Genomic DNA, 22,298 nt, shown 5'->3' with positions numbered 1-22,298 from the left:
GGCCAGGGCTCTGGCAGAAAGGAGGGAAGGAGGACATACTCCCACCCAGCTGTCCATCCTTAGAGCCCTCCCCAAGCTGGGTCCTCTGCACCCATCAGCCAGGGCGGGGATGCTCGCCCAGCAGGGCCTGGTCCAGAGCAAGGACTCAGCACCTGTTAGTTGACTGACTAAATGACTCCCCTCCACGGACAGCCTGGCCCACATCCAGATATACAGGGAGGGGGTTGCTGCTCCTTTTGCCCAGGCCCTCCTATAACCTGTCCTCTTGCAGTCCCCCTCTCCCAGCCTCCGGCCCTGCTGAGGACTGACCTTGAGCCTGAGGACTGACCTTGAACCTGAGGACTGACCTTGAACCTGCGGGCCAGGAACTTGTTCTTCATCTCCAGGTAGTTGCCCTTGTGGATCTCAGACTTGAAGGGCTCGTTGAGGATCATGTATCTCGGGTCGTTCTGGATGTCCTGCCAGCGGGCATAGCCGTGCCTGGGTGGGGCGCCGTTAAGGGCAAACCTGACCATGGGGTGGGGGCGGGGGACCAGCCCGGGGCCTGGTGCCCTGGCTTTGTGCTCTCAGGACAGTCATTAACCTCGGCTGCAAGATGAGCATGTGGATGAGGTGACATGACAATCACTGGACACTGACAGGTGCCTGACTCAGGGGCCCAGACATGGCACTGAGGCTTCACCCCTAAAATCCAGATGCTGGAAACGTCCTCACCCCCAGCAGCTGTGCCGTGACCCTGTTTGGAAATAGGGTATCTGCAGATGTAATCAGATTAAGAAAGGGCCATACTGAGGTGGAGTGGCCACTAACCCAGGGACTGATGTCCTTATAAGAAGAGGAAATTTGGACACAGACAATAGACCCCCAGGGAAGAAGGCCACGTGACAATGGAGGCAGAGACTGGAACGACGCAGCAGCCAGCCAAGGGACGCTGAGGAAGGGGTCTCCCCTGGAGGCTTCAGAAACTAAACAAATGCAACAAAGTGATCTTGTCCAAGGTCCCACAGTTAGCCAGGGGCAGAGCCAGATCTAAATCCAGGCAGGCTGGCTCCAAACATCTAAACCTCCACAACGAGGATTAGTTGACTATGGCCCACAGGTCAAGTCCAGCCCACAATTTGTTTTGTAAATAAAGTTTCATTGGAACATGACCACAATCGTTGGTGTACGTCTTGTGGCTACTTCTGCTACTGTGGCAGGGTGGAGGAGTCCTCTGCCAAGCCTGAAATATCCTCTCCCTGGCCTCTTACAGGAAAGGCCTGCCGATTGATCCCGGATCGACAACACCCCGCCTCTCATTACAATAACCAGCCACCCTCAAGGCTGCCATGAAGGCCAGCTTTGCTGGGGTGCACTCCCCGGTAGCTGTGTGGCCTTCTCCTTGCTCTGGGAGGTCTGTACTCAAATATCGCCTCCTGTGACCTTCCCACATTAAATGCAACCCACTCCCAAAGCTCCGTTTGCCCCTCCCCAGCCTTTATCGTGTTCAATGAACCCCACACCTTGCTAATTTACGTTGTTCACCAGCTACACCCAGTAGGACGTGAGCTCCAGGTGGAAGGGATTTGGGGCTGTTTCGTTCATGGCTGCATCCTCCATGCCTAGCACAGGGCAGGTGATCAGTAAAGCTGGAACTGGAGATTGAATGAACGAATGAAAGCCCTCCCACATGGTGAATCCCCTTAGGTGTCATTACGGGGAGGGGGTGAGGTCTGCATCACGTAGGAGTTATAACGGAGCACTCATTGTGGGGTCAGACGGGTGGGCTGTGTGTCCCTGGGGAAGTCACTTGGCCTCTCTGTACAATGGAGATCACAGACGTGACCCTCTTGGAAGGCTGCTGAGAAGATGAAGTGAGTACTGAGTGTAAAGGGACAAGTTACTGTTATGGTCACGGTCATTGTCACCACCATCATCACCAGGAAAGGGCCCTTGGCATCTGGTCCGGAGCACCGGCTCCTGGCTCCTCACCCTACATGCCCCACACCCCTCCCTGAGGTCCACAGGGGAACAGCCCAGAGCCCTGCCCAGCCTGCTTTGGCCAAGGATACGTTACGATGCCCGCCAGCAGCCAGTAGTCATGGCGCCGGTGCCAGATGTCGTAGATTTTCCCCGAGGACACAGCGGCACGTTCCTCGTTCTGCCACAGTGTGTGTAGCTCTGGGAAGCCGGCCAAGGGAAGCAGAATGAGGTGCCCCCGAGCCCATCATGGAGGCGGGCCTAGGAAAGCCTCCCCCCACCACCTACCATCTCCCCACCCTTAGAGATTCAGTGTTCAGTACCACTATGAAAGGTTTGGACTTATGTCAACCATTCACACATTAGTATGAAATAGCCATTGGCCCAGACTCCTGGGACCCACAGTCAGGAAGCCTGTGCCACACAGAGCTCTCAGTCCACGGCCCCACCCCAATACCTGTGAAGCCCCCGTCTGCAATGTTGAACATGAATTTGAACTTCCCATTCCTGTCCTCCTTCTTCCCCTCCTCATCTTCCTCTTTGTCACCATTTTGCTGTGTTTCAATGGGCTCCTTCTCCTCTGCTTTAGTGTCATCTGTGGGAGGACAGACCCACGTTCATTCATCCACCTAAAAGGCACTGCCCAGGGGCCTCTCTCCACCAAGCACTGGGGACCCAAAGGCAAGCAGGAAACACATCTCCCTGTCGCCAGGGGCTCACTGCTCCCAAGGGATTTTAAACAGAAAAACCAGCAGCCCCCTTTCTCCGTGCTGAGCAGGGAGGGCTGCTCCTCCCCCAGCAAGTCAGGACCACCTGGGAACAGGGGGAAGCGCACTGAGAGAAGGCAGCTTGTGCTCAAGGATGGCAGTGCTGCCTTAGGGCTCCGGTCTGAGGACGACTGTTCCAGAACAGACCAGTACTTAGAGGCACACAGGCTTCCAGGTGAACCCCAAAGGCTCCAGAACAAACTCTCTGACCAGCCCTGCTTTCTCCTGGTGGTGGCTGGGGCCATGGGAGGGGTCAGGAGAGAGGAGGTGGGGGTCTGTCCCCTGACGGGTTGGCGAGTCCCAGCTCCCCGCCATCGGCTCCAGTCAGGGCCATGGGCCCAGGGAACAGTGCTCAGGAGGCCACAGGAGGCCTAAAGGATCCGGACGGCTCCCTCAAGCGGCCAAGGGACACAGGACCGAGGACACACAAGAGCCCCAGACCTGGTCTGAAATCACTGCCATCTCCTCTGCTGTGAATCAAGCTTAGCTCCAGCTTGTCCAGAATTTTCTCCTTCTCCAGAAGCACTTCTTCTGCAAGACACAGGACGTTCATAGAGTGGAGAGGGGTCTGGAAGGGCAGAGGGGCTCCGGGCTGGCGGCTTTCCCCATGGTGTTTTAGCCACACATGGGATCTTACCCATCATCTTAGGAGTCCAATGGACATGCAGGCACCGTCAAGGAGGTCTTCTGGGAAGGCAGGGCAGGAGCGGGACCTCTCCCCACCCACCCTACCCAGCAGCACCTCCCAAACACCTCAAGGCACAGTCCCCAAATCCTCCCAGAGGACCAGCGATAACCAGAGGACTCAACGTTCCCACCACGTGTCCAGCCTTCATTAACACAAACCCCTCTTACAAACACCCGGAAACATCCGGCAAAACGGATCACATTAAAAAATACACACACACACACACACACACACATATAAACAAGTTTCTACTATAGTACAGCATAGGGAACTATAGTCAGTATCTTGCTGTAACCTATAATGAAAAATAGGAAAAGGAATATATATATACATACATGTATGACTGAAACATTACGCTGCACACCAGAAATTGACATATAGTAATCAACTATACTTCAATTTTAAAAAAACACATAGATAAACAAGTTTATACTGCACAGCACAGAGAACTATACTCAATATCTTGTAACATATAACACAAAAGGACATGAAAAGGGATGTATCTATGTATAGGTATGACTGAAACATTACGCTGAGCACCAGAAACTGACACATTGTAACTGACTATACTTCAATTAAATACATACATACATACAAACCACATGGGTGTGCTTACCAGAAGAAAAGGAAATCAGGTGCCATAAATGAAGGAAAATTAAAAGGTCAAGACACATATGCCAGGGGGCCTGGGCAGGGGATGAGCAGACACCAGGGGGCTCCAGCTGTGTCTCAACACCCAGACAGAAAGGATGAGGCCACAAGCCCCAAAGATGCAAAGAACCCAAATGAACTGGAATTAAACCAACATGCTCCAACCACCATGCTCTCTGCGAAAGAAAGTTCCATCCACCAGCTCATGGTCAGCCTGCCTGGCTCCCACACGGAACCTGGGGGCAGAAAGTCTCCAGTGAGGGGCCAAACCCAACACAAGGGCGTGCAGGCTGTGGAGTCTGAACTGTGCCAAGGAGACTGGTCCTGGACCAGCCAGACCACTAGTGAGACCACTGGGCCCTGGGCTTCTGGAAATAAAGGTGGGGAGGCATCCCTGTTAACCAGGTGATGGGGGTTCCCAGGGACAAAACAGTCCCTGATGCAGATGCATCCACCCAAAGCTCAGAAAACAATATCCATTGGCCAGAGAGAAAGGAAGGAAGAGAATTCACAGGAAAATACACATCAAAAAAAAATTTTTTTTAAGGAACTTAGAAAAAGCTAGATAAAACTTCAAGAACGAAATACACAATCACTAACATTTTAGACATTTTCACTGCAGATTTCTGTGATGTCCTCCGAGACTTCCTGGCCTTGGAGTACCAGCCTTGCACAGAGTCTCCAGGACTGTGAATGTGGTGGATTCTACTGCAGTGAGCAGGTCATGTGATGAGACTCAGGTGATCTTAAAAGAGGGAGATTATCTAGGTGGGCCTGAACTCATCACACCAGGCCCTTAAAAGCAGAGGTTTTGAAAGAGAAAAAGACATCATAGATTCAATTCATGAGGGGGATTCGCTGCACCATTGCTGGCTTGAAGATGCAGTGGGTCCTATGGCAAGAACGTGGGCAGCTTCTAGGTGCTAAGAATGGCCCCCAGCTGAGAGCCAGACAGGACAGGGGGCCTCAGTCCTCCAACCCCAAGGAGCTGAAGTTGGCCAACAAGAATGAGCTTGGAAGCAGATTTCCCCGCAAGCCTCAAGACAAGAACTCAGCCCAGCCAATGCCTTGCCTTGAGTCTTGCAAGTCCCTTGGCAGAGAACCCAGCCACCCTACGCCAGACTTTCAACCCATGGAACGATGAGCTAACACAAGAGTGTTGTTCCATGCTGCTAAATTTGTAATAATGTCTTTTGCAACCAGAGACAATAATATAGATGGATAAGTTAAAAACAGCTGTATAAACAAAGTAGAAACTGGAGCTAGGTCTGAAGATGACTCAAAAAGCCTTGCAGAGAGACAGGAAACAAAAAAGTAAAAGACGCGAAAGACACGTCTGCCCTCATCTTTCACTAGCCTTGTACCCACTTTCTTTTCTTCGTTGCATCTGAAGTCTGTGGTTGAGCAAGACCTACTTGTGTTTATCGCTGATCACTCGTGTCCCCCAGGGGAATGCAAATTCCACGGGAAGGCTCTGGCTGTTGGTTCACTGTGTGTGTCCCCAGTGGCGCCTAGGACAGCCCCCAGCAAGCCTTCAATATACATATGCTGGAGGTATGAATGAATCGATGGGTAATAGGAATTCCAGGAGAAAATAAACATAATGGGAGCCAAGATAGCGTTCAAAAAGGGAGTGACTAAGAATTTGCCCATAATCAACAAAAGATACAAGACTCAGCTTTAAGAATGACAGTCAGTCGCAAGCAGAATAAATAAAAACTTCATTGTAGTGAAACCACACATGACCAAAGACAGAATATCTTAAAAATGGTCTTTCCAAGTTAGGAAAGATTAAAAAAGGCAGGTTTCCTACAAAGGAGCAACAATTACCCTGAGAGCAGCCTTCTCAGCACAATGGAAGCCAGAATACAAAAGGAATAACATCTTCAAAGTGCTGGGGGAAAACCCCACCTCGAATTTTGCTAACTATTATTCAAGAAAAATACAGTAAGATGTAAAGGAAAAACAACACACAATGAGAGAATTCGCCATCCACAGAAATCTGCTGAAAGCAACACTAACGGGTCTACTTTGGGAAGAAGGACAGTGAACAATAATGAACAAACGCAAAACTGCTAAGAATGTGACAAGATCAAAAAAGGGATTAAAGATTCAGAAATAAGCAACAGCATGTGGAAGATGAAAAGGGAGTGGGTCACAGCTAAAGTCCTTATAGCATTCAGAAGGCAACATGTTGCAAATGTGAGAGCACAAAATAGAACTGTCAACTTTCCAAAGGAGTTGGGGGTGGAGGGGGGAAATACAAAGAAAAATTGATCAATCCAAGAGATATCAAGGGGGAAAAAAGAAAAAAAGGCAAGGGGAATAGAAAGCACAAAACAAGAACAGAGATCCATCCAAACACCTAGCTATTACAATAAATGTAAAGAGATTAAACTTGCTAGCTAAAAGGCAGAGATTCTATGATTACATTTAAAACAACAAATCCCACCATACACTGTTTACACGATGCACACCTAAAACATAATTACACAGATAAGAGTAAAAGGAAAGGAAAGGAAAGAAACACTTGCAAATCATATCTGATATGGAACATGTATCTATAGAGAACTCTTATAACTCAACAATAAAAAGACAATAACCCAATTAAAAAATGGGCAAAGGATCTGAAAAGACAGTTTCTCCAACAAAGATACACAAATGGCCAATAAGCACATGAAAAGATACTCAGCACTTTTATGCATAAGGGAAATACAAATCAAAGCCATTTGAGATACTACTTATCACCCACTAGGATAGCTAAAATCAAAAGGACAGATAATAACAAGTGTTGACAAGGATGTAAGGAAACTGGAACCCTCATACAATGCTAGTAGGAATGTCAAATGGTGCAGCCACTGTAGAAAACAACCTGGCAGTTCCTCAAAGTGTTAACCATAGAGTCATCATACAACCCAACAATTCCACTCCTAGGTATCTACTCAGAGAATTGAAACCTACGCCACACTGATACCTGCACGCAAATGTTCGCAGCAGCCTTATTCACAATAGCCAAAAAGCAGAAGTAACCCAGAAGTCCACCAGTTGATGAATGGGTAAACAAAATGTGGTCTGTCCGCACAGGAGAATGTTACTGAGCAAAAAGGAAGGACGTTCCCATACCTGCTACAATATGGACGTACCCTGAAAACACTATGCTCAGTGAAGGAAGTTGCGTACAAAAAGGCATATATTTTACGATTCCATTTATATGAAATGCCCAGAGCAGGCAACTCCACAGAGACAAGAGAGTGGATGAGTGGTTGCCAGGGGCGCGGGGGAGGAGAAAATTGATAGTGACTGTTAATGGACAGGGCTTCTTTTGGGAATGATGAAAACGTTCTAAAATTAATTGTGCTGATGGTTGTACAACCTTGTGAACGTACTAAAAACTACTGGGCGGTACACTTCAAATGTGTGAACTGTCTAGTATGTAGGATTATATCACAATAAAACTTTTATTTACATTTTTAAGTAAAGGGATAGAAAAAGATACACCAAGTACATACTAAACAAAAGTAAGCTTGATCCAAATCAGCCTAAATAAACTTTAAAGCAAAAAGTATCAGAAGGGATAAGGAGGTCATTACATAATAATTAGAGGCACACTTCTCCAGAAGACGATAAAAAACCTGAACCACTATGCACCTAACAACCCAGTTCCAAACTATATGAAGCAGAATCTGGCCTTGCAAGGAGAGACATTAATCCACAATCACAGCGAGAGATTTTAACACAAGTCTCTCAGACCTGACTGATCAAGGGAAGCCAAAAATGAGTAAGGATATAAAAAATCTAAACATCATAATGATCTAATGCATATATTTAGAACCTGACACCCAACAACGAAAGAACAGGCATTCTTTTCAAGCACATGTGACCATTTACAAAATCTGACCACATTAAGCCAGAAAGCAGATTTCAACAACATCATATAGAAACAATATCATACAGGCTCGTGTGTTCAGAACACAACACAACTGACTCAGAAACCACTAATAAAAAGGTATAGCCCAAGAACTCCCGAACTGTACAGTAGGAAACGGTAAAGTCCCTGGCTCTCCCCTCACCCTGGGGCAGCCCACCACCCAGCCAAGGACAGACAGAGTAGCACACAGCCTGGCCACCTTTCTCTGACCCAGGGCAACTGAGGCCAGAGACCAAATCAGGGTGGAAACCCGCACCTTTCGGCAGCTGCTCCGGTGAGGGCTGGGCCTTCTCCGTCTCCTCCAGTCGCTCCTCTCGGGCCCTCTCCTTTCCATCAGAGCTCTCATGCTTGTCCTCGCCCTCCACTCTGTCCAGGCCAGTTGGCAGGGCCTGGGGAGGACAGACTCGAGAGCTGCGGGGCCTGGGGTCTCAGCAGGAGTGGATGCAGGGAACAGGCACTGGGCTAGGAGCCCACTCTCCTGGCTCCCCCTGCTTGTTCCTAACCTGCTCCCTAGACCCAGAGGCTCCAACTCAGAGCCAGGGGGCCTGGCTGCCTGGCCAAGGCCTGAGAAGGCCCCCAGACCCAAATCCCACCCAACACCCGCAGAGGCCCAAACACCAGCGTCTTCCGTACCTGGATGTCTGGGGACTTCTTCGGCTTCTGCACCCCCAGCTCCTTCTCATCCATGTAGCCCAGCTGGGCTTCCATTTTGTCTGAAAGACCAAAGGAAAGGGGTGAGACCGGTGGGCTCAGGTGGGGAGGGGGAGAAGGGCAAGAAATGGGGTATCAGAGGGGAGAGGAGGGCCTGGCGTTCAGGAGAAGGCCAGGCGAACCAGGTGAGCCCATCTGGAAGCAGGGAGGCGAGGTGGGTGAAGGCCCGGACTAGGACCCTGGACGGCTGGATGTGGTTCTGGCTTTCAGGCCAGCAGACTGGCTGTATGCCTCCTCCACCCTGAGTCAGTTCTTAGCATTGCCCCACATGCTCTGAATAGGGAGGTGGTCACTATCCCATTCCACATCACGGATAAGAAAACAGAGCACACGAGATATGTGACTTGCCCAAGGTCACACGGGGCCAGGAAGTAAACTAGGCTTGTCCACCTCCAGAGGGCACACTTGTGTCCAGGAACAGCATGTTCTCATTCTGTCACCTGTCAGCCTGTCACCTGGGATAGGCAGGATGCCCCAGGTGTGCGGGGCCCAGATGAGGGAAGAAGACTTTGCCCAGATAAATACACGAATCGCCAAAAAGACACTAGGAGACAAACGCCCTGTAAGGAAGGGCAAAGCAACGGAGAAGACATCTCCCCAAAGAGGCGCAAACAGCCCGGAAGCACATGAAAAGACTCTCAGTGCCTTCAGCCATCAGAGATGTAAGTCAAAATCAGTCCCACTAGGATGGCTGTGAGCAAAAAGTCAGATAAGTGCCGAGGAAGATGTGGGGAAGTCGGAGCCTCATATGTGGCTGGTAGGAATGTAAAATGGTGTGGTCGCTGTGAAAGTTTGGCAGTTCCTCAAAATGTCGTCTCACGTGACCCAGCGATCCCACTCCCAGCCACACGCCCCAGAGAAATGAAAACACGTGTTTTCCCTTGAACACAAACGTTCCCAGCAATGCTACTCAAAATACTGCTCGCAATAGCTGAAGGTAGAAACAACCCCAAATCCATCAGCCGGCGAACGCGTACACAAAGTGTGCTGAGGCCAAACAACGGGCTATCGCTCAGCCCCAAAGAGGACCTGAGGGCTGATTCGCGCTGCAACACGGATGGACCTTGAAGACATTATGCTAGTGAAAGAAGCCAGACACAAAAGGCCACATAGTGTGTAATTTCATTTGCATGAAACATCCTGAACAGGCAAACCCACAGAGACAGAAAGTAGATGGGTGGTTGCCAGGAGGGGCTGGAGAACAGGGACAGGGAATAGGGAGTCGCAGCTGATGAGTACGTTTCGGGGGTGGGGGTGATGAAAACATGCTGGAATTAGAGGCAATGGCTGCACTAGAAACCACTGGATAGCACACTTTTAAAGGCTGAATGTTATGGTTGTGTGAATTACATCTCAAAACTGTCATTTAAAAGAAAAACCCAGGGGAGCAACACTTCTGCGGGCAGAAGCTTCCGGGGGAGGGAGGCCATGCTTCGTGGGGTCTCCTGGGGCCTCACCACCTCCCGTGACCCAGGTGCCCTCCCCTGCTGGTCGGAGCCCAGACCTGGCAGGCCCAGCGGGGCAGGCAGAAGGTGGGCAGGGCTGGCGGGCACGGGTGTGTTGGGATCCGAGGAGACAGCCTCGCCTGGCTTCTTGCCCTCGGGGCCCTCGGGGATCAGATCCGGGGTGCTGTACTTCCCGTTGACGTGCTCAAACTCCTGAACCTGGGGCAGGTGGGAGGGAAGGGTCGGGGAGGTGGTCACAGCTCAGAGCTTAGGGCCTCAGGGCAGCCGATGGGACTGGGGGCATCCCAGGCTTGGGGTGGCTGCCCCATCCACCAGAGGCTGGCCAAGCCAAATGCACTTCTGACCATCAACCCCATGCCAGGTCCGACCCCCACCCCAGTCTCCACCTGCGATCCTGGCCTCTAGGCCCCCCACACCCCCACCCAGAGAGGCATTCTGGGTCAGCCCCTTAGCCTGATTCAGACCCTGGGCAGCTGTGTGACCCCAAGCCAGGCACTTGCCCTCTGCCTTCTGACCCCCAGGGACACACCAGGGCCATGGGCGGCCGCCAGGAAAGGCTTACTCACCCACCTTCTTCCTAACTAGTGACATGACCCCGATGCGCGTGAGCACGTGCTGCCTGGAGAGGCCCTCGCGGGGCACGCCATCCGCGAAGGTCTCGGCGCCATCAGCCCCCGGCTCACACAGGTGCCGCATGAAGAGGGACACATAGGCTCTGGGGTGGGGGGGACTGGGGCTCAGGGAGTGAGGGGCTGACAGGACCCTCTGAGAGGGCTGGCAGGACCCCTGGGGGACCCCCTGGCTGGAATCCTCACCCATCGCACCTGCCTCCCAACCAGGCCTGCTGGCCCCAGGGAAGGACACGGGGTGCCTCCCAGGCAGGGGAACCTCTGGGCCAGCTCCCTCTCACTCGGGATAACCCAGAGCCTTCCCGCTGCCGTTAAACCAGCTGCTCCGACAGAGGGGGCTGGTAAGCGTCTTCTGCAAACGAGCCCCGCCCCGGCCCGGCCCCCAGCTGCCCGAACACCCCACGGCGGTGAGTTGTCCAGGAGCCCTCTGCCTGGTGGAGACGCTGCCCGCTGTGCTGGCTCGCCCAGCCGAAGCCGGCCCATGCCGGGGTGGGCGGCCACACCCTGGGCCACCACCTCAGCCCCTTTACCTAAATTCCTTCTCGCTCTTTCCGCGAAGGTCCCGCACCAGCCAGTGGGAGTTGAAGGCGTCCTGGGGGGGCATGCCCCAGCGCATGATGGCGTTCAGAAAGGCCTTCCGCTGCCTCGCGTTGAAGCCCAGCACCTGGGCCGGGTGGGGAGCAAGGAGGGGGAGCAGGGAATTCAGAGATGAGGGAGAAAGGCACCGGCAGGGGAGGAGGCAGGTAGGGGCACTGAGAAGGTGGGGGCCTCCAGCCGGGGCCAGACCCAAAAGGCAGAGCCCAGACCCGGGGTATGTCCCAGCTCCCCCTCTACTTGGCGTATGACCCAGCATAGCCCCCAGCTCTCCCGTCCCTCCTCCACACCCCAGGGGTGGCAGCTGGGGTGAACTCTGTTCTGAGAGGGGATGAGATAAATTGGGAAAGCAGGGGTGCAAGCAGGCCCCACCTCAATGTTGCCGCCAACCCGGGCAAGAAGAGGGGGCAGGGGCTTGTCCCTGTCGCTTTTCAGCTGTCTCCTGGATTGTCGCCGTCCACCTGGGGGAGCAGCCCCACCACAAGCCCTCAGCAGGTCCCAGGGTGTCTGGACACACCCCATCCACCAACTCGCCCCAGGACAGCAGGACCCTTCAGGGGCCACTCCAAAGGATGGATGTTTGTCCTGATGCCCCCAGGGGACCCCTGGGCTGGCCATCAGCTCCCCGACACACAGCTGGCCCCAGCCCAGGGTCACTCTACCCCAGCACTAAGACTCACTCTGCCCTTCTGGCCTTTCCTCAAAGTCCTCATCCTCATCCTCGGAGCCAATGGAATATTCGGACTGGTTGTCTGACAGCTCATCCTGCCATTCTGTGGGGGGTCAGGCAGAGGAGCACAGAGCAAGCTGTGCAAGCAGCCCCCCACACCCAGGGCCACACCCACCCCTTACACCCCAGCCCAGTAACTGCCAACGAAACCAGACCATGGACTTCTAGGGAACGCACTTCACAACCCCAACAAACTACACTGTACCCAAACATGCTGTTCCATCATCGCCCCTGTTTTACAGATGGACAAACTGAGGCTTGCCTAAAGTCTCACCACTAGAAGTCATTGAACCACTTCCCATCTTGTTCCCTCAAACAGCCAACACCCCACACCTGCCCCCAAGCCCCCTTTCTCCAAGAAGCCCTCCCCACAGCTTCCCAGCTCAGGACAATCCCACAAGGTGCTTGCTCTCCGGCCCCCGGGACTTCCTGTGGCAGGGGCGCCCTCCCCGTCTGTCGGGACCCTGCCCGCCAGACACGCACCCTGGTCCTCCTGGGAGGCGTCGTTGTAGTTGACCTGCTTGCGGACACGCTTGCCCTTGCCCAGGCTCCGGGCCAGGTCCTCCTGCTGCTGCTCATAGTGGTGCCGGAGCAGCTTCTCCCAGTAGTCGGGGTCCACGTTCTCCTCCTGCTTGATGACCTCCCGCTCCACCTCCTCCTGCGGGCACAGGCACCACGGGCTCAGTGAGGGCGGGACCGCTCGCACGTGTAGGGAGGGCCACAGCCGGCAACTCTGCCCCCTGGAGGCCTCGCCGTCTCTACCACATCTCACCCTCTAGGGGCTCAAGGATGAATTGGAAAGCCCACCTACTCCAGGAAGCCTTCCCTGATCACCCCAGCCCCAGCTGGGCTTCCTCTTCCTGCTCCCATCCTGGTAATTCATTCATTCATTCATCCATTCATTCATTTCACTCTGCAAGTATTTCCTGGCCTCCTGCCAGGCGCTGGGATACAGAACTGAATAAGCCCCAATCCCGTCCTCAGGAGGCTCCTGGTTTCAGAAGGAAAACTGGCACATGGAAGAAAAATTAGCACCCAGGGTCTGTGTGGGGTTGCTGGAAGTTGAGGCGTGAGTGAAGGGGCCACTCAGGAGAGACCCAGGAGCTGGCCTCCGGGATAACTGGGGCTTCAGGGTGCAGATGGAGAAGCCGCTGCGGGGGCGGGGCGAGGGCGGGGCCGCGGAGGGCGGGGCCGCGGGGCGTGGCTTACCACACCGTCCTCTTCGCGCACCACATACTGTGCCACCTTGAAGGAGCTCAGGTATTCATTCATGTTCTGCAGCTCCGTGTCGTCCGTGGCGTCCTGGTTCCGGTCCAGTAGCTTAGAGATGGCCGCATCGTCATAGTGGATCACACTGCTGTCCTCCACGTCCTTGTTGTCACCTGGAGGCAGACAGGGTGCAGAGTTGGAGGACCAACAGGATGCCCAGGTCCAGCCGTGGGGCCCCCAGAGGAAGAAGACTCCCAGTGGCCGCTGGGGGTTGCAGCAGAGGAGCGCGGTGACCGGGGAAGCTGCACTGAAACGGCCTCACTGCCCACCCAGCTGCAGTCCACAGGAACCCAAGAGAGAGGCAGGTGGGGGCAGGCAGGGGAGCCTAACAAAACAGCTTGGGGGAACCTCCTCCTCTGCAAGCAGAGGTCTGGAGTGCAGGAGGAGCAGGGGCTGAGTGGGGCTGGCCCCTGCCTGGTGCGGTACTGGGCGGCGCTGGCCCCTACCTGGCAGGGTGCTGGGTGGGACTGGCCCCTACCTGGCGGGGTGCTGCCATGCTTTTTCTTCGCACTAGCGGCCAGGGCTCCCCCTTTGGAGGATGGGACATCAGGGATGGGCGTGGCAGGCCGCTGGCCCTGAGACATCATGCCTGTGGGACAGAGGCAGAGTGGCTGCAGGGCTCAGGGGCAGCACCCAGAGATGCCACCCTGACCCTGCCCATCCTGGCCAGGAGGGGCGGGGACAGAGGAGGGAGAGGCTGCGTGCTGAGGCAGGCACTGGGATGGGTGTGTCTCCAGCAGGGCACCCCCACCCCCACGTCCTGGCACCCTGGGTGCCCACCTTCCACGTCGTCCTTGAAGAGCTCCTCTGTGCCAAACTTGAGGATGTCGTCCAGCTCCTGCTTGGTCATGGAGCCCGACTTGGAGCCCAAGCCGGGCCGCACCACCAGATGAGTGAGCATCATCTTGCGCTTGGCCACCTGAGTGATGCGCTCCTCCACAGAGGCCCGCGTCACAAAGCGGTAGATCATCACCTTCTTGTTCTGCCCGATGCGGTGGGCGCGGCTAAAGGCCTGGGGGACACCTGCAACTTAGCACCCATGGCTCAACCCAGCTTGGGGCTCAAGGCCATGCACCGGGTGGATGCGGGGAGAACACACAGGTGCTCCTGAGTGCCTGCAGCATGGAACGGCTGCGGGACTGCACGTGGAGAGCTGCATGCACCAGGGCAGCTGTGCTCACATCCTGATCGTGTGCGCACACAGTCTCGTGTGGGCCTGGGAGCCTCTGCAGGTGGAACTCGGCGTGACTGCAGGTGTGTAGGGGTGTGTGTGTGAGGGGCAGTGTGGCCAGGGTACTTGATGCAGTGAAGTCACACAGGGCTCTGGTCATGCAGAGTGGTCATGCGGAGGTGAGGTCCGCACCTCCCTGGGAGTGACCACCGGTGGGACCATGAGCCCACCTGTTGGAGATGCACGGCCACCTGCGAGGACAGGGTGTGATATGGGGACAGGCCTGGGCCTCTGCTTTAGATGTCTGAGTGATGTGACCTGGCTGTGATCAGATCTGTGTGGGTGACTGTGCACAGGTGCACACCCTTGTGCACAAGACATGAGATTGTGTGTGAACCCCCAAGAGTCAAAGTGTTCAACATGTGAGTGTCCAGCCCCGCCCCAAGAGGGGGTGGCTGGGGGACAGCAGAGTGTGCCTCTGCTGCCACAGTCCCTAGCCCTCAACCCTCCCATCCTTCCTCACCAGCCCCATTTGCCCCCACCTCCATCTGGTCTTCTCCCTGCCTCCAAGAGGCCTTGTCCCCTCACTCTAGTCCCCTGTTCCTCCCAAAGCGGCCCCCTCTGGGCCCAGGACTCCCCTGTCCTGCCTCCCTCCATGGCCTTGATCCTAAGGGTGATGGCACAGACCAAGGCTCATGGCTCACACAGATGGGTGCATGTTCTTAGACGCGCCCCCTGCCCTCCCTGGGCTGCTTCCTCTTTTATACAAGGAGGTCGCTGGAGGGGCTCAACTCTCAGGAGGGAGGGAAGGAAAGCCCACAGAACCAGGGGCAGCCAGGGGCCCTCTGAGAGGGCTCTGGTGTCATGGCCACACACCTGGATGTCATTGTGGGGGTTCCAGTCCGAGTCATAGATGATGACCGTGTCTGCCGTGGCCAGGTTGATGCCCAGGCCGCCTGCCCGGGTTGAGAGGAGGAAGCAGAACTGCTGGGCCCCCGGGGCTGAGGAAGAGAGGCAAGTGCCGGGGGTGAGGGAGGGGTGCACCCAGGAAGTGGAGGTGGGGCCAGGGGGCTGGCAAACAGGAGGGCGGGAGGGGAGACCAGAGGGAAAGAGGGGCAGGAACTGCGACCCCGTCATAGACAACAACACCACAGCTGTGCCGAGGGAAGCCAGAGGAGGCCTGGGGCTCCACGTGGGGACAGAGCAGCCCACCTGAGCCCCACGTAACCCCCAACTGTGCTCTGAGCCCTTAACTAACAGGAGGGCGGCAGAATGAGAAGGAATCAATTTTCAAAGCCCAGAAGGGCAAAGAAGAAACTGCAAACAGCCTGCACACATACGGGCTCACGCCCTCCCGGCTCCCCCAGCCCAGGACGCTGTCAGGGCAGCCAAGGAACACTCAGGGTCACAGCTCCAGGGCCTGGGCCACCCCTCTGCACAGTCCCCACTGTCATGAGACAGCGGGTCTCAGGCCCGTTGGAGCCCTTCATTAAGTGGCCAGGGACGAGCACGGCACCCACTAGAGCTGCCACCAGGTCCCCGGTGCTGCGGCCCGTCCCACATCCACGTGGGGGCGCCAGAGCCAGACCCTGAGACTGCGCCCGCTTCCCCTCCGACACAAGTGGGCAAGAGGAAGTGCTGCCTTGGGCATTCGGGCTGTGGGGCCTCAGCCTGCTCCGAGGGTGGGAGGCCCCAGGGAAGCAGAGCTCGTCACTACTTGCTGCAGACCTGCCACTAAGGAGGCACTGGTTCAGCGGCCCCCTTCTCCCTGCAGCCTTTTCCTCCACTACAGCGCCAGCTCCTGGCCTCTCCACCCTCACGGCTCCTTCCCAGGCGAGAAGCAGTGCGCACTGGGAGTCTGAGCAGGCACGGCCCTGCCCCTTCCCCTCTCCTTCCTCTGAGAAGCCCACAGGGAGCGCTGCTCAGCTGTCCCTTCCCGCAGCCTGTTTTACCGGACAGGTCCTGTCCAGCCCTGTCTGTAACTAGAGGTTAATTGGTGTCAGTATCAGAAGCCCACAGTCCGTCCGCACCCTCGCTGCCTTCCTCCTGGTCTGTTTCTCAGCTCTGATCAGGGGTCATCCACTGGCCCCTCGCATCCTGGCATCCCCATGAAATGAATTCCTTTTACCATTTAAAACTAAGAGGCAGCCATCAGGACCTAAGGACTGGTCTGCTCTGTTCACCCATTTGAGGAGTAGCTAATTTGACCATAAGCTGGGTGGTCTGGCTAAGATCCTGGCCCGGGAGGAGAGGCAGACAGGGGTCCCAGTCAAGGACTCTCGAGTAAGGCGAAGGTACCGTTGAATCTGTCAATTGCCTCTTGCCGGAGGCCCCCAGTGATGCCACCGTCAATCCGCTCATACTTGTAGCCCTCATACTCCAGGAAGTCCTCCAGGAGGTCCAGCATCTTGGTCATCTGCAGGGGACATGGTAAGTCTGAGGAGCTGCTGCAGAGCAAGGAACCCCATGGGGCCGTGGCCAGGGACCCCACAACAGTTGAGGGAGGACAGAGCAGCCCACTGAGTGGGGAGGCAGGTGGGACCCAGGCAGACCTGATGCGGGGCTCTCTGAAGAAGAATGTGGCCTCCAACCTCAACCCCTGGAGCCACTCCATCCCCACACCAGCCCCACAGCCATGTGCCCCAAGCCCAGCTCTGAGCATGCGCCTCCCTGCTCTCACCTCACCGAATGAAGTCCCAAACCCTCACCCTGGCGTTGCAGGTGCCCAGCCCATCTGGGCTTCATTCCCCAATGCATCCTTCGCACCCTCCAACTATCCCCAATTACCTGGGCCCGCTTCCTACCCCCGTACTGCCAGGAACTCAAACACACCTCTCGAGTATGCCTTCCCTGACTTCCCTCTTCCCTATGAAAAGGGAAAGGCAGTCCCTGCTTAGCTCCCATAATCCTCCCCTAATCATTCTTGAGAGACAGTTTAGCTGCGTATGAAATGATCAGTCGCCACCTTCCTGTAGTATATTGAAGATTCTACAGCCGTCTTCTGCCACCTATTGGTGCCAGTATGAAGTCTGAGGACAGTCTGAATGTCAGTCCTGCGTTGGTACTAGGTCTGAAGTGTGGTGTTTTCCCTACGATGTGCCTAGGGGTTCCTTCATTTATATGTATCTTGCTTGGTACTTCAGAGTGCCCTTCAGACCTGGGATCTCATGTCTTTCTCCAGGTCTGCAAACTCTCATTAGGTCTGGCTTCTTCTGTTTTCTCTGTCTCTTCTTCTGCAACTCCTATTAAAGAATGACCAGAGCCTCTCGCGGCATCCTCCATGCAATTCCTCATTTTTATCTTTGTCTCTCTGTGCTGCACTCTGGGGAAATTCCTCAGTGCCAGGCTCCCATTCAAGGCTCTCTTCAACAGTGTTGAGAGTTTATCCAATCGGTTGGAATGTTTTGTTTCAATTTCGTGCAGATCCTTTTCCTGTCCAGTTAGTCTTGTTTCATTTTTTGCTGTTTATGCTTAATTGATTTAATCTTGATTTATGAGTGTTACTCTAGTAATTCTGAGGATCTGAAACGCGTTTCTTTGAAGTCTTTTTCGGGCTATTCTATTATCCTTATCAATTGGGTTCACTTCCTGTCTTGTGGGATGTCTCACCGAATGTTGTCACGAGTTTTGAATTGGGGTTTGCAGGCTTATTTGGGATGGCAGGGCTCTGTCTCCGTCACTCTCTCTGTGGACACTTCTAGAAGTTGTGCGGTTCCTTCTACGTGCTCCCTCGGGGCCTCAGCCCAGAACCATGTCTCACGTTGGCAGGGCGCTGGGGGACTGTGGATCCCAGTCTCCAAGCCAGCCCCCTGTCACAGGCTTGGCCAGCTGCCCCCAGACTCCCCAGCCTGCTGCAGGCCCAGGGTGGGCTCAGGGACTGCAGGCAGCAGCAGCGGTTACCTGCTGACTCTTGGACACAGAGGAGCCACATCCTAGTCTCCGCTTTTGAGCAACGGGCCTGGCGCAGTCCTCTCATTGGGGAGCACTGCTCGCACCAGGCCCCTAGGACCACACTGACCCCCCTCACAGAGATGACCTGGGGACTGGATAACTGTCTCTACTTCCATCTCCCACACTAGACTGTGAATGTCTTGAGGACAGGAGCTGGACCCCCCCGTGCCCAGCACAGAGCCTGATGTATGACAGATGCAAAAGGGTGAAGGAACAGACCTCTGAGACTGGACAGTCCTACCTCTGACTGCCCAAAAGGCGATGCTGAAAATGCAACTTCAGGATCCAGCTAGAGAGAGGGACCCCCCCTTCCCGAATTGCCCCCACCACAGGGCTCCTCCCAAACCAACCCCAGGGCCCCACCTTCATGAGAACCCAGGCTGCAGGGGTAAGGGGCGAGAGCTGTCATCCCAGCCTGGACAGGAAGCTCCAGGAGGAGCAGGCCAGAAGAGGCAGGTGGTAGGGAGGACCAGTGTCCCCCCCCAACCAATGTGTCCTGAGTGCCTTGAACTTGGCACCCAGCCAGCACCCCTTGGCTGCATCATGCCAAGGTCCAGGGGAGAGACATTTCACATGCAACCCACGTGGGGACAGCATCAGGCCCTGAAGGCTGCCAGCAGGCTGTGCCCTCAGCTGGCAGGAATAGGACGCCTTCTGCAGGTGGGAGGTGGGCTGGGGAGGCAGAGCCAGCCAGCCACCTGGGGGCAGCTCACCTGCGAGAAGATAAGCACACGATGTCCTTCATCCCGCAGTTTCTTGAGCATCTTCTGCAGCAGCATGAGCTTCCCTGAAGACTTGACAAGCGAGCTGCCATCATAGGAGCCATTGGGCAGGACGGGGGCCTCCTGTAGACACAGCAGAAGGTGGGGCATGGCGGGGGGGCTCTCTCCTCTGGCTCTGCGCCAAAGAGGTCCCGGGGGTTGGACAGGGGCCCAGCAATGGGCTAAGTACCAAGCCCAAGGCCTGGTCAGGCCAGGCTCCGCAGGGACGGACAGGCCCAGGGTCACACGGACTCTCCCCACAGGGAGCATGGCTCGGACTTGCTGGCCCCGCCCTCTGTCTCCCCCTGCTGGTACTCCACCAAGACCACAGACATCAGTGGATGGACGGATGACACAGTCTTGAGCCAAGCCCACCTTCCCAGCAGGAATCTGGCCTTGCCTCTGCAGTCACTGCAGGGCCATCCAGGCAAGGCCAACCCAGAACCCCAGCTTGGCAGAACGTCAGCCCAGCATCTGCCAGGCCAGAGTTATGAGAGTGGCCTGGGGTTGCCTCGAGTCTGGGTCGCCCACAGCACAGCCTTCTCACCTAACTATGCAGTGGTCTTTTTGTTTAGGGGTTGGGGAGGGGAAGGTATAAACTGTGGAGGATTTAAATTAGAAACAGAATAGCTGAGGGCACCTTATGCGGACTCTCTCGTCTGATCCTCACCCTTTCAAGTAGATGCTGTCATTGGCCACATTTTGTAGAGGAAAAATCTGAGGCTCTGAGAGGACCACTGACTGTCCCGACACCACAGGGCTGGAGCTAGGTGTCTGATGGAGGGTCCAATCTCACATTTGAATCACTTGGGGGCCCCACCCAGGCCTCCTGACTCCCTGGGTGATGGAGTGGGGCCAGATCAGTCCTCAGAATCCTAGCCTAGGGTCCCCTGATGCTGAGGCTGGAGGGGACCCTGGGATGACCCATTACTTTATGGTCACAAGGAGGGGCCAATGGAAGGAGAAGGCCTCCCCAACTGGTGGATGGAAGTAGGTTTTCAGAAACTTCTGGCACAATGGGGACCTGTATATATCACCTCCAAGTTCTCATACTCAGGGAAGATTGGAGGCTGAGGTTCTGAGCACCTGCCACAGCAGCCAGGGGCACATGGCGACCAAGGACACTTGCCACAAAGGCCACAGATGACCCACCACAGCAGCCATGAGCACCTACCACTGTCTCAGGCACTCACCATGGTGGTCAAGGGCACCTATTACGGTGGCCACAGCGGCAGCCACGGGGACCTACCACGGCGGCCACGGGGAAGAGGTAGGGGTGGTTGCAACACTTCTTCAGGTCCATCATGATGTTGAGCAGCGACACCTGGTTCCCGCCCCCCTTGGAGTTGAGCGCCTCGAAGTTCCGCGTAAGGATGAACTTGTAGTACTTCCTGAGCAGAGGAAGGAGAGGAGGAGGGCTGGCCACACCGGGCCACACCCGCCTCCCAGAGGGCACTCTGCTCTGCACGGAGGCTGGAGGCTGGGGGCCAAGCACCCAGTCACAGAGGGACCAAGGGGAGCCCGGAGAGGTGAGGCCCCAGGCCTGGCATCACCCAGCAAGTTATTGGGGGACAGCACACGAACTCAGGCAGCCCCAACCCAGCTCACTGAAATAAGAAGAGGCCCCAAGAAGGAAGCAAGTGCAAAAGCTGAGTTGAGGCCTTGAGTGGCCCAGGAAGGCGGGCCAGGTCAGGCCCTTTGGGGAGAAGACAAGCCCAGGGGCCCCCGGCGGGCTGAGCTCCACTCACTTCTGCATTTGGCTCAGTTCCACACGGACAATCAGCTCGGTCTTGGCCGGCATGTTCTTGAAGACGTCGGCCTTGAGCCGCCGCAGCATGTGCGGCCCCAGCAGGTCATGCAGTTTCTTGATCTGGTCTTCCTTGGAGATGTCAGCAAATTCCTCCAGGAAGCCCTCCAGGTTGCTGCAAGAAAAGGATGGAATGAGAGCGTGAAGCAGGCCAAGGCCCTTTACAGAGGGAGCCAGGGTTGGGGTGAGGGAGCAGGCCAGCCAGAGGGTCACAGGACAGGCCAGCTGGCTAGTGGGCCAGGAGGCCCTGGTCCTGCTCTAGGTGCCCAGTCTCTGTCTAAGCCTGTGTCACCCCCACACATCACAGCTGTCCCAGCCACAGAGGATACCTTCCTGTTCTTAACGCCGTGCTAGACATGAGGTCCTTAGGACTCTCATCCATATTACAGGTAAGGAAGCTGAGGCTGGCAGGTGCCCAAGGTTATCTGGTCCAGTCTGGCCTCTAATCTACATCTCCTGATTCCAAAAGCAGCACTCTCCACCCTGAGCCCCCTTTCTGAGCAGGAAAATGTGGGGGGCAGTGGAGACCAGGAGGCCAGGGATCCATCTTCACCCTCATCTCCAGCACCCCCATCACTGTGGCCCAGGTGGGCACTTAGATCTTTGGGGATGGAAAGGAGTGAGCCAGAGGTGTGGGGGCAGGGGCCCAGGAGGACCCCCAGGGGTCTGCTGGGGCAGAGCCAAGGGAAAACCGCAGCATTAGCAGCAGCTGACATTTCCTGACTCGCGCACAGGTCGCTGGAGGCAGGCACTGTTAACCCTCCCATTTTGCTGATGAGGAAACCGAGGCCCAGCGAGCAGTCCCAGGGCCCGGAGGGGCACTGCCACGTCTCCCCTGGCCGCCCCCAGCCCGCCTCCCGCTAACTCACTTGAACCTCTCTGGAGTCAGGAAGTTGAGGAGGTGGAACAGCTCCTCCAGGTTGTTCTGAAGGGGGGTCCCCGTCAGCAGCAGCTTGTAATCGATCTTGTAGCTGTTCAAGACCCTGAAGAACTTTGGGGGAGGAGGGGGCCCGTCAGGGGGCATGGGGCAGCCGGCCCCCCAAGGCAGCTCCGGGGCCCAGCAGGCAGCGCCACCTACCTTGGACTGGTTGTTCTTGAGCCGGTGGGCCTCGTCCACCACCAGGCAGGCCCACTCGATGGAGCCCAGGATGGCCTGGTCGATGGTGATGAGCTCATAGGAGGTGAGGAGGACGTGGAATTTGATCTGCACTTCTTT

The 22,298-nt window shown here is 55.7% G+C and overlaps 1 protein-coding gene across 5 annotated transcripts in view; it reads right to left on the bottom strand.

Moving 5' to 3' along the window:
* The window catches only part of CHD5 (chromodomain helicase DNA binding protein 5), a 56,885-nt gene that overhangs the window by 3,092 nt on the left and 31,495 nt on the right, over positions 1 to 22,298 (bottom strand). For 4 of the 5 annotated variants that reach the window (XM_072975526.1, XM_072975528.1, XM_072975529.1 and 1 more), the window contains exons 16-37: positions 22,161 to 22,298; positions 21,952 to 22,073; positions 21,024 to 21,197; positions 20,525 to 20,666; positions 19,228 to 19,359; positions 16,862 to 16,979; positions 15,440 to 15,564; positions 14,173 to 14,404; positions 13,871 to 13,981; positions 13,333 to 13,505; positions 12,607 to 12,781; positions 12,074 to 12,166; positions 11,766 to 11,854; positions 11,330 to 11,463; positions 10,741 to 10,885; positions 10,209 to 10,368; positions 8,627 to 8,706; positions 8,250 to 8,382; positions 3,168 to 3,257; positions 2,417 to 2,554; positions 2,052 to 2,160; positions 348 to 480 (exon numbers count right to left, since the gene is read on the bottom strand). In XM_072975526.1, the coding sequence (XP_072831627.1) occupies positions 348 to 480; positions 2,052 to 2,160; positions 2,417 to 2,554; positions 3,168 to 3,257; positions 8,250 to 8,382; positions 8,627 to 8,706; positions 10,209 to 10,368; positions 10,741 to 10,885; positions 11,330 to 11,463; positions 11,766 to 11,854; positions 12,074 to 12,166; positions 12,607 to 12,781; positions 13,333 to 13,505; positions 13,871 to 13,981; positions 14,173 to 14,404; positions 15,440 to 15,564; positions 16,862 to 16,979; positions 19,228 to 19,359; positions 20,525 to 20,666; positions 21,024 to 21,197; positions 21,952 to 22,073; positions 22,161 to 22,298 (2,946 nt within the window). The remainder of the gene's footprint in view (positions 1 to 347; positions 481 to 2,051; positions 2,161 to 2,416; positions 2,555 to 3,167; positions 3,258 to 8,249; positions 8,383 to 8,626; positions 8,707 to 10,208; positions 10,369 to 10,740; positions 10,886 to 11,329; positions 11,464 to 11,765; positions 11,855 to 12,073; positions 12,167 to 12,606; positions 12,782 to 13,332; positions 13,506 to 13,870; positions 13,982 to 14,172; positions 14,405 to 15,439; positions 15,565 to 16,861; positions 16,980 to 19,227; positions 19,360 to 20,524; positions 20,667 to 21,023; positions 21,198 to 21,951; positions 22,074 to 22,160) is intronic. The other variant, XM_072975527.1, reaches the window with a different exon arrangement.

The sequence above is a fragment of the Vicugna pacos genome, chromosome 13 (genome assembly GCF_048564905.1).
Source record: "Vicugna pacos chromosome 13, VicPac4, whole genome shotgun sequence".
Lineage (NCBI taxonomy): Eukaryota > Metazoa > Chordata > Mammalia > Artiodactyla > Camelidae > Vicugna > Vicugna pacos.
This window is presented reverse-complemented; position numbering and strand designations above follow the sequence as displayed.